Raw genomic sequence first — 9,878 nt, 5'->3', positions numbered from 1 at the left:
GTCCACTGTGGAGTCGCGTGTGCCCTGGAAAAAGAAACATTGAAGCATAAGCCTCAGGATAAACCGAAGTTAGCCAAGGAGGGAGAAATCTGCACAAATGCAATTCAAGAAAATTGTTGCAGGTGGAGAGAAAAATTCAGTAGGGCCCGTGGGCTCTTGGAGAAGCACCCAGACTTCACTCTGCAGGTCATAGGGAGCAAGGACAGCTTATGAGCAAGGGGGTGTATGTATGTTCCTATCTATGTGTTTGGTCCCACCAAGAGACCCATGTTAAGAGATCTGGCTGAGAGCTAAGGCTGCTGGCTCCTCTGGACCTGTCCTAGTTCAGTTTTCTAGGGAACAATTTTGCAGGGCAGCAGTCCAGGAGAGGCCTCGCTGGCATCCCGAAGGCACAGCGCTGACGACGGTGGTCCCACCCCTCTCGCCGTTCTTGTTTTTCCCTTTAAATTCTTGTTGTTCTGTCTTGGCTTTCCCAGGAGTGCTCGCTGTTTTCTGTGTAGTTCCCTCCACACTTTCCGCGTGATCCAGGCATCTGCCTGGAGCTGCTGTGGCTTTGCGGTTGCTTGGAGAGCCACGGCAACGGGGTCATGAACTCCCCACCCACCCCGGGGAGTCCTTGTATCAAAAAGTTAGCTCCACGCCTAGTTGGAAATAGTCGATACAAAGCAAAAAGTCAACAAACGTTTCCCTGGAGTCTTGGTACCGGAAGATCTTTCTCTTTTTCCTTTTGCTCAATTCCCAGCTGCTTTGCAGCCTGAACTTCTGCCTACCCATCTACAACGCCCCGTGGCAGCTCCCATCTGGGCTACAGCAGTGCCTGTCGAGGCAGGGTGTGATCCAAGCCCCTACGCCTTCCAGAAGCCCTTCCCCTCTCTGACGACGGGCCGGTGTCCTCCTGAAGCGGACCGGTTCGGGTGACCGACACACCTAGATTCTGGTTTGAGCTGTTATAGTTGCTAGCTGTGCAGTCTCCAGAAACTTCTCCCACCCCCTTGGACCCGGGTTTCCTTTTCTGTGAAGTGGGACTGGGAATCTCTGTTCTGCCTACCTTCTAGGGTTATTTTGAAGAGGAGAAAAAGACGCTGCACATTCATTGCATCATTTACAAAACGGATATTGATCACTCAGCCGTGTGCCAGCCGCTGGAGATGAAAGGCCCTCGTTCAACTGTAACATGTTATACAAATACGACGCTCTCCTCCGATGCAGAAAATTCACGACCCGCTGGGTCAGACTGGGTGTGTTTGCTCTGCTTCCCTCACCTGTCTTCTCTCCCGGTAAGAGTGACCGCTAGCTACCCGAGTTCTGCCCGCCCACAAACATTCAGGGCAAAGCTAGCTCTAGTAAGAGAACTTCATAAATGGAAAACATCAGCTAGCATTAGAAAGATCTATGGTGACGAAGCCTCTGTGTGTTTGGAAGCCTCACTAATCTTGCACCAGAAGGCCGTCCGTGAGGGGATGGTCAGTGACATTTTTCCTATTTGCTGCAGCATTGACAAGCAGGGCCCCAGACCGAGGACAAAGAGGAGGTAGGCCTGCATTCTGGTAGAGAGATTTCAACAGCTCTTCTCCCACAAATCACCAGGGTCTCCCCAAAGCCAAACCTGGCCCTGCCATCATGGGCTTCTCAGGTCCTCCTCCCTCCTGTCCGATCTCCAAGATCGGCAGACTCAGAATGGGGGGGGGGGGGGGGGAGGAGTCATCATGGGGTCATCTTCGTGGGGAGTGAGGTGCTCATGGGCAGACCTGTGAGAGTTAGGCTCCCAGTGAGAAATGGATGGGACCCTCACCTGAGAATAATCTAGGGAAGGTTTGTTTACAAAGAGGAACCGCAAAGGATCACGTGGTCGCTCAGGGGTAGTAGCCTTGCCGCTGTTACCCCCTTCTAGGCCCACAGAGATAAGCGGAGGGAGCTGAAACCAGAAGCCGGAAAGGGAAGAGCCATCTTCAGACCAATTAGAAATTGCGTCAGCGAGTTGGGCAAGAGGCAGGGGGCGGGGCGAGGGCACGGCAGGGGGGCGTTTGCAATACAGAAGTGGCGGGAGAGTCGGAGAGAAAGGTGAAACTATGAGAGCTATGTAAAGGCCAACCTCAAGGGGCACCTGGGTGGCTCGGTGGGTTAAGCTGGGTTAAGCATCCGACTTCGGCTCAGGTCATGATCTCATGGTCGGTGAGTTCGAGCCCCACGTCAGGCTCTGTGCTGACCGCTCAGAGCCTGGAGCCTGTTTCATATTCTGTGTCTCCCTCTCTCTGCCCCTCCCATACTCATGCTCTGTGTCTCTCTGTCTCGAAAATAAATAAAGGCCAAGAGGTTTGCAAATCACGAGGTTTGCAAAATGGAACAGACTCTGAAGGCAGAGGGGGCAGAGGGAGAGGAAGGAAAGGCAACTTCTAGGTTTCAGGTTTCAGGCTTGGGCAACTGGGGCGTGGTGCCATTAACGTTGGAAACACAGGAGTGGGTTGGAAACACAGGAGTGGGGAGGGAGGGAGGAAGTGGGGAGGGAGGGCTGTTGGATCCAACCAAGTTGAGAGGCCAAGTTGCGAGGCCTCTGGTATTCAATTGAATATGGCATCTGGGGCTCAACAGTTAGAAATCAGTTCTCTCCCTCCCCAGCACCTCTTCCCAGGGGACAGTGACAGCGCACCCTGACTTCTATTGTGGCTGCACCTGTTTTCTATCATGAAATCCTAATGTTTTCGGTGGGATTGAGCCTTCTCCCAGCTTCCCAGATAGGTTTATACTGGCCGAATCCAGTTGGTACATGCCATATCTCTGGCCACAGTGATGGATGTGATAACTCTAGTTAGAAATACAGAGTTATAGGGGCACCTGCGTGGCTCAGTCAGTTGAGTGTCCGACTTCAGCTCAGGACCTCATGGTTTGTGAGTCCGAGCCCTCATTGGGCTCACTATTGTTAGCACGGAGCCCACTTCAGATCCTCTGCCCCCCTCTCTCTCTGCTCCTCCCCTGCTCACGCTCTCTCAAAAATAAATAAAACATAAAAAAAAAGAAATACAGGGTTATAGTGTATGCAAACGGTATAATTACATATATTAAAGGTTGTTGTGTAACACGTACACAATACCATGATATCTGATGCTTACTGGGTGAAGCCGCAAGTCCCTGGCACTTTGAGGTATTCCCTTTGCCACCACCCTGGAATTATGACCACTCCTGGAAAAAATGCCATTGTGCTGGCCCATGCTAATTACCGTCCACAAAATAGCCATTTCGCAGTAGAGGGAACTGGGGTCCAGAGACGTGAAGTGTAGGAGTTAGGATTATTGTTCTTGCAAGTGACCAAAACTTCAGTTTAAACCGTTTTAAATAAACAAAAAAAATTAATTGACTCAGATCTAGGGGTGGCTTTTGGCTTCAGGTACAGTTTGATCCAGAGGCTCAGAAAATGTTATTGAAACAGTGTCTCTACTTTGCTATTTGTTCTGCTTTTCCTCATACGTTTGTTGATTTCAACCTCAGACTGGCCTGGTTTCATGTCAGGGAGATGGCTGCCACAACTCTAAGCCTCACATGCTTATGTCTTCAAATCTAGTGAACAGATAATGAACATTTCTCCCCCAGAAGTCCTATTACAGGCCTGAAGCCTTCCTGTTGGCTCTAACTGCTCCTGTTCTTGGCCCTGAGCCATCACTGTGGCCAGAGATATGGGATGTACCAATTGGATTAGGCCAGTACAGACATACTCCTGGAGCTGGGAGAAGGGTCAATCCCACTGAAATATTAGGATTTCATAATAGAAAAGAGGTGCATCCACAATAGAAAATCAAGGTGCTGTCACCTGAGAAGAGACGCTGGGGAGGGGAAAAACTGATAACCACAGGAAGAAGACACCTGTTTGAGGTCACCCAGCTTTTAGGATCAAAGCTAGATCTCAGGTGTTAACCCCACCTTGCTTTCTTCCAAACCTTATTGTCAGTTGAGTACTTTGCTTCCATCGATGTTCCCAGAGACTTAAGGGGATCAGAGGCCAGCAAGGGGTTGGTCAGAAAAACAGTGGCGATTAAAACATTAGAATTGGTGATGGGCATTGAGGAGGACACGTGTTGGGATGAGTACTGGGTGTTGTATGTAAGCGATGAATCACGGGAATCTACCCCTGAAACCAAGAGCACAATATATACACTGTATTTTTAGCTACCTTGGCAGTAAAGTATATTAAAAAAATAAAATAAAATAAAATAAAATAAAATAAAATAAAATAAAACAGAGAGGTCACAAGTCCTCCATGATCTTCTTCTGACAGAGCATCACAAATTGGCCAACATTGGACAACAGAGTAACAGGAGCAAAGCATCACTCCAGGTGGGCAGGCAGGAAACAGCTGGCTGGGAAAGGCGCCCATGACCCATTGCCCCAGTCCACCCTTGGCCTGGGAGAAGTCAGACCGGAAGTGGCCAGGGAACTTGCAAGACCTGCAAAGAGCTGGTAAGGACCAGCCCCTTGGTTTCTAAAATTGGCCCCAGTTTATTATTCACTGTTAAGTTATTCCATGCAACTCTGTCGCTCTTTTCTCTCTCCCTTCTCCGTCACACAAAGTTTTGCTGGTTGGGGTATTTTTAGCTCAGTATGGGCCTTTGGGGATCATCAAAATCCAACCCACTTGTTTTGCAGAAGAAAGAAATGAGCCCGATTGGAAATGAGTTATTAAGGCTACACGTTTCTTATTGGACCTGATCCCCGACCTGGGTCTCCAGGCTTCCAGCCGGGGGATCCCACTGTACCAGGTGGTCTCCATCCTTCCCTTCCTGGTCCTGGCAAGGTGCCTGACTGTGCTCTGCCTTATTAAAGAGTCACATGTGCACCCAAGACTGATGGGAACAGGTAGCTTTTACTTTAGAACATTTGCAGGCCAGTCTTTGAGAACTCAAGAACAGTCCCCCTAGAAAGGTGGTTTTGTGTTATATAGGTTCTCAGTCTGACCCGTAAAACCCACTGGACATTAGGAGCGTGAAATGATTAATTCCTGTGTCTACTTTTGAGGGGTGGACACTGAACTTCACCTTGGCACTTTTTTACAGGAAGGCTTTACAGACCTCTACCGGATGCTTGTTTGCTTGCACTCAGCCTGGGGCCCCCTCAATGTCTTTGCTCTTGAATGACAGTTCACCAGGAGCTCACATTCACAGGACCCCGTGCGTACTTTAAGGCTCTGCTGTGGCCAGCTTGAAGTTCTTCATAATTTTATCTTTTTCTTACATTTACCTGTTTATTATTCAAGAGAAGGTGGAGAGAGAGAGAGAGAGACACGGGCAGAGAGAGAGAGGGAGAATCTCAAGCAGGCTCCATGCTGTCAGTGCAGAACCCAACTCAGGGTTCAAACTCACAAACTGCAAGATGATGACCTGAGCCAAAATCAAGAGTCAGATGCCTAACTGACCGAGACGTCCAAGTGCCCCAATCATTTATCTTCAAACTTTTGTAGGTAAAGCCAACTAGACAAGGCACATACATGTGAGCAGGGAGATACATGTAACTCGGACGTCCGCTGCTGTTCCTTTTGGCCTCATTTACGTGAAGCATTAATGATGCCCCCTGAGGACAGCACTCAGCTGCACCCACGACAAATGGAAGTTAGGTGAGACTCGAAATGAGTACAAGGCAAGTGTGTGACCTCAACCCCCGAGAAGCTGTGCCCGTGTTCCAATCAGAACTCGCTTTGAATACACAAAGGGGACAATCACATTCTTGACCAAGGATCCCCGGCATATTCTTTCTTAGTCATATTGCTTCTGTGTAATAGCCAACACTTCGGCTGAAAATTGTGACACAGAAGCAAAGGGAAAGGTGAGGCAGCCCACAATTCCTTTCCTTGCAGCCCTTCCTCACCTGTCAGTAAGGCGAAGGTAGAGCGTTGCCAGAATGGGCACATATCAACACGTGAAATAAAAACAGCCGCGCTAGTTTTTTGCAGCATTTTCGCTGCTCTGGTGAGAAGGAAATACATGTCCCTGTGTGAGCTACAGGATACAAATCAAGTCATTTCAGTGATTCTTCATTGAGTTACATGCTCTCACGTTTGCCCTTTAGAGCAACATTGCACCATATAAAGACAACGGGAAAGTTCATGCTAATATTACATTAAAATTTTTCTGAGATCGACATCAAAGAGCAGCTGTAAAACATCATGACAAGAGGAGAGGAAGGCCGTGGAAGAAAGAGAAAGCTTTATATTGTAGTGTCTTTACTGGCACTGTTTTCATCTCTTTGGACAGGGGGCCCCACATTTTCATTTGGCCTGGGGCCCACAATTTGTGAAGTCGTCCCTGCCTTTCTGACCTCAGAATTCAGCTTCTTAAATTCTGTTGCTTCAGCTACGTAGCTTGAACACACTTGCCGTCTTGATCTCTCATTAGTGCCTAACCATTTTTCTTCCGCATATTAAGCTGTTGTTTGCATTTACTACTTTCTAAAACTTTTTTTAACGTTTATTCATTTTTGAGAGACAGAGGGAGACAGAGAGTAAGCAGAGGAGGGACAGAGAGAGACAGACAGACACAGAATCCGAAGCAGGCTCCAGGCTCCGAGCTGTCAGCACAGAGCCCGACGTGGGGCTCGAACCCACAAACCATGAGATCATGACCTGAGCCAAAGTCGGACGCTTAACCGACTGAGCCACCCAGGCGTCCCTCATTTACTGCTTTCTAATTCATAAAGAGCTGTATTCGTTTTCTAAGGCTTTCATAACAAAACACCACAGGCTGGGTGGATAGAACAGCAGAAATGTATTTTCTCCCAGTTTTGGAGGCTGGAAGACAAAGATGGAGGGGTTGGCCGTTTGGGTTTCTTCTGAGGCCTCTCTCCTTGGCTTGTGAATGGTCACCTTTTGCAAGATGACCTTACGCAGTCTTTCCTGTGTGAGCGCATTCCTGGTGCCGCCGTGTGTCCAAAGTTCCCCTTCGTATAAGGACACTAGTCAGATTGGATCAGATCCCATCCCAATGGCCTCATTTTACTTAATCATTTATGTGATTCAACAGATGGATGTGGGGGGACACAGTTCAGCGCATCCTTTTTCGTTTTCTAATAAATAACCTCAAGGGAGCAGTCAGTACACATATTTTGCCAATCCGTTCATTCATTCATTTGACAAATACTTACTGGGTAGTCTCTCGCCAAGCACTGGCTGGCTGACTGCCAGACGTGTAACCTTCAAGAAGACAGGGAGGTACATACCTACTCTTGTGGCAATTATGGAGGGAATAAAGAAATTCTCAGTCAATAGGTTCAGTCTTCTCAGCGAAGCTGGGTTGGAGATGGAATATTTTTAAAGTAATTTTTCAGTGTAATCAATGAGGTTTTGGAATGGTGGGGGTTCAGAGCCCACGGGCAACAAAGAATTCCTAAAGACATGTTTGGTGCAACAAGGTGATTTTATTAAAGCTCGGGGACAGAATCTGTGGGCAGAAAGAGCTGCCCTGGGGTTGTGAGGAGTGACTGGTTATTTACTAAGGAGTTGGGGAGGTGGGGCAGGGGTAAAGGCAAACTGGAGGCCTCCAGAAGGACTTTGATGTGCTAAAAAGAATGCCTAAGATACCTGAGGCCTTGCTGTTGTCAAGCTAAGGTTGTTTTTCCTCTAGTAAGGCATTAGCATTAGGACGGTAGGGGATTCCTGCAGAAATGTTCTACTCTGTATTTGCCACAAGCACTTGTCATTGGGCTGCAGGTTATAAGGAAATTTAATTTTACCTGCCATTTCCTTCTTGGCCTTTGTTCCATATCACTATGGAGGGGAAGGTGATGTTGGGGCTCCAGGAAACTGTAGGTTTCTGGAGATTAGGCTATTGATAGGATTGCCTTTTTCTTGTAATTTACTAAGATATTTGTAAACTGATGGAGACTCGTGTCCTGCAGGACTGTGATCTCTCTCAGTGAACCATTTGTTTTCTTCCCTTTCCTTTGTTCTTGGGCAGCCAGGAGTGCCTGAGGAATATCACACGTATCCCACCTGGGGGTGGGGGGTGGGGGTGCTAGCTTGTACTTTGCCCTCAGCCTGCCTTATGGTCCCTCATCATAATTATTCATTTTACTGTTTTTTTTTTAAAACATTATACATGCTCATTACAGAACAATCAGGAACTACACAAACATAAAAAAGCAAAAACTTACTCCAGATCTTACCACTCAGAAGTAACAAGTATTAACATTCAACGAGCATTATTTTAGACATAGGCATGTGTATGCATAAATAGGTTAGATGAAAAATGTCCTCAATAAAGATCCCATTACAGTGAAAAAATTTTATTAAAGCAATTTAAAAAGCATACTCATTTTTTAATCCACATATAACATCTTAGAGATAACATACATATTTATATAATTTAAATATATATATATATCATATAAATATATATCATATATGTATGATAACATACATATTTATATAATTTAAATACGTGGATATTGTCTCGGTGTTATGTAACAGGCCAACAACTATTTTCTGTGAAGGGTCAGATAGTAAATACTTTAGCACTTACGAGCCCAGAGATCTTGGTCCCAACTATTCCGCTTTAGCATTGCAGCAAAAAAGCAGCCAGAGATGATAGGTAAATGAAAGGAGTGTGGCTGTGTTCCAATAAATCTTTATTTATAAAAGCTAGGCTGGAGTTGGTCTGAGATTGTATTTTGCTAACGCCCCACTACAAAAAAATAAGAGAATTACTGTACTGATTCTTCCTTCTATACCTCACTTCTCCAGATTTTGCTTTTTTTTTTTTTTTTTACTTTGTTAGGGCTTATGGTAGCATATATCCTTTTATTCTGCCTTTATTCCCACATATGATTAGCCATAGCTGTGAAATTATATAAACCTGGTGTGTATTATCCTAGTCAGTTTGGGATGTTGTAACAAAAATATCTTAAACTGGGTGGCTTATAAACAACAAATATTTATTTCTCACAGTTCTGGAGGCTGGGAAGTCCAAGATCATAGCTTTGGAAAATGTGGTGGCTAGTGAGAACCCACTACTTAGACAACGATCTTTTTCATATGTCCTCACATGGCAGAAGGGGCCTCTTATAGGGGACTCATCACCTCCCAAAGGCCCCACCTGCTCATACCATCACATTGGGACTTAGGATTTTAACACATGGAATTTGGGAGAGGACACAAACATTCAGATCGTAGCAGTATTTCATACTAGTTCTTTTTTTTCGTAGTTTTTTCATTCATGAGATCTTTATATTATTCACCTCACATTCAACTGGGATTCTCTGTCAAATAGTTTAGTTTGTTTTTGTTTTTGTTTTAAAATGAGTTCATGAGAGGCACCTGGGTGGCTCAGTTAAATGTTGGGCTCTAGATTTGGGCTCAGGTCATGATCTCATGGTTTGTGAGTTTGAGACCCGCATCGGGCTCCTCACTGGCGGTGTGGAGCCTGCTTGGGATTCGTTCTCTCCCTCTCTCTCTGCCCCTCCTCAGCTCTCTCTCTCTCTCTCTAAGGAAGTAAATTTTAAAAAACCTTTAAAATGAGTTCGTGAATATTATATATCCTGAACTCTTCATGGCAGAAAATATTCATCTTCTATTTCCATACTGGATAACACCTGACTTGGAATAATATTCTTGAGTCACACTGTTTCTCTTCCAAGTTTGTGGTCATTGCTCCATGGTCTCTGGGCATTGGAATTGCCATGGAGAAGCCTTGAACCCACCTGACTTCTTCTCATGTGGCTGACTCGCTTTTGTCTCCTTGAATGTCTGGAGGATTGTTTTCGTTATCCTTAGCATTTAATAGTTTAACCAAGAAATACCTCAATTTCGATCATTCTGTATCACTTTGTTTTGGTCTAAGGTAGGTGTGCCCTTTTTATCTGTGAATACAGTTCTTCCTTCCAGGAAATTCTTCCTGGCTTGT

The 9,878-nt window shown here is 45.9% G+C and overlaps 1 protein-coding gene across 2 annotated transcripts in view; it reads left to right on the top strand.

Annotated features, from left to right (window-relative positions):
* The first annotated feature begins 683 nt into the window (after positions 1 to 683).
* LOC132680820 (uncharacterized) overlaps positions 684 to 9,878 on the top strand; it is a 59,176-nt gene continuing 49,981 nt past the window's right edge. Inside the window, exons 1-2 of one of the 2 annotated variants that reach the window (XR_009610720.2) lie at positions 684 to 1,531; positions 4,268 to 4,449. Coding sequence is in view for 1 of the 2 variants with exons in the window: in XM_060634631.2 (XP_060490614.1) it covers positions 1,149 to 1,277; positions 4,268 to 4,449 (311 nt within the window). In the remaining variant the exon portion in view is untranslated. The remainder of the gene's footprint in view (positions 1,532 to 4,267; positions 4,450 to 9,878) is intronic. The other variant, XM_060634631.2, reaches the window with a different exon arrangement.

Source organism: Panthera onca, chromosome A1, assembly GCF_046562875.1.
Source record: "Panthera onca isolate mPanOnc1 chromosome A1, mPanOnc1 haplotype 2, whole genome shotgun sequence".
NCBI classification, from domain to species: Eukaryota; Metazoa; Chordata; class Mammalia; order Carnivora; family Felidae; genus Panthera; species Panthera onca.
The sequence above is the reverse complement of the archived record's forward strand: the minus strand, read 5'-3'. Positions and strand labels throughout refer to the sequence as shown.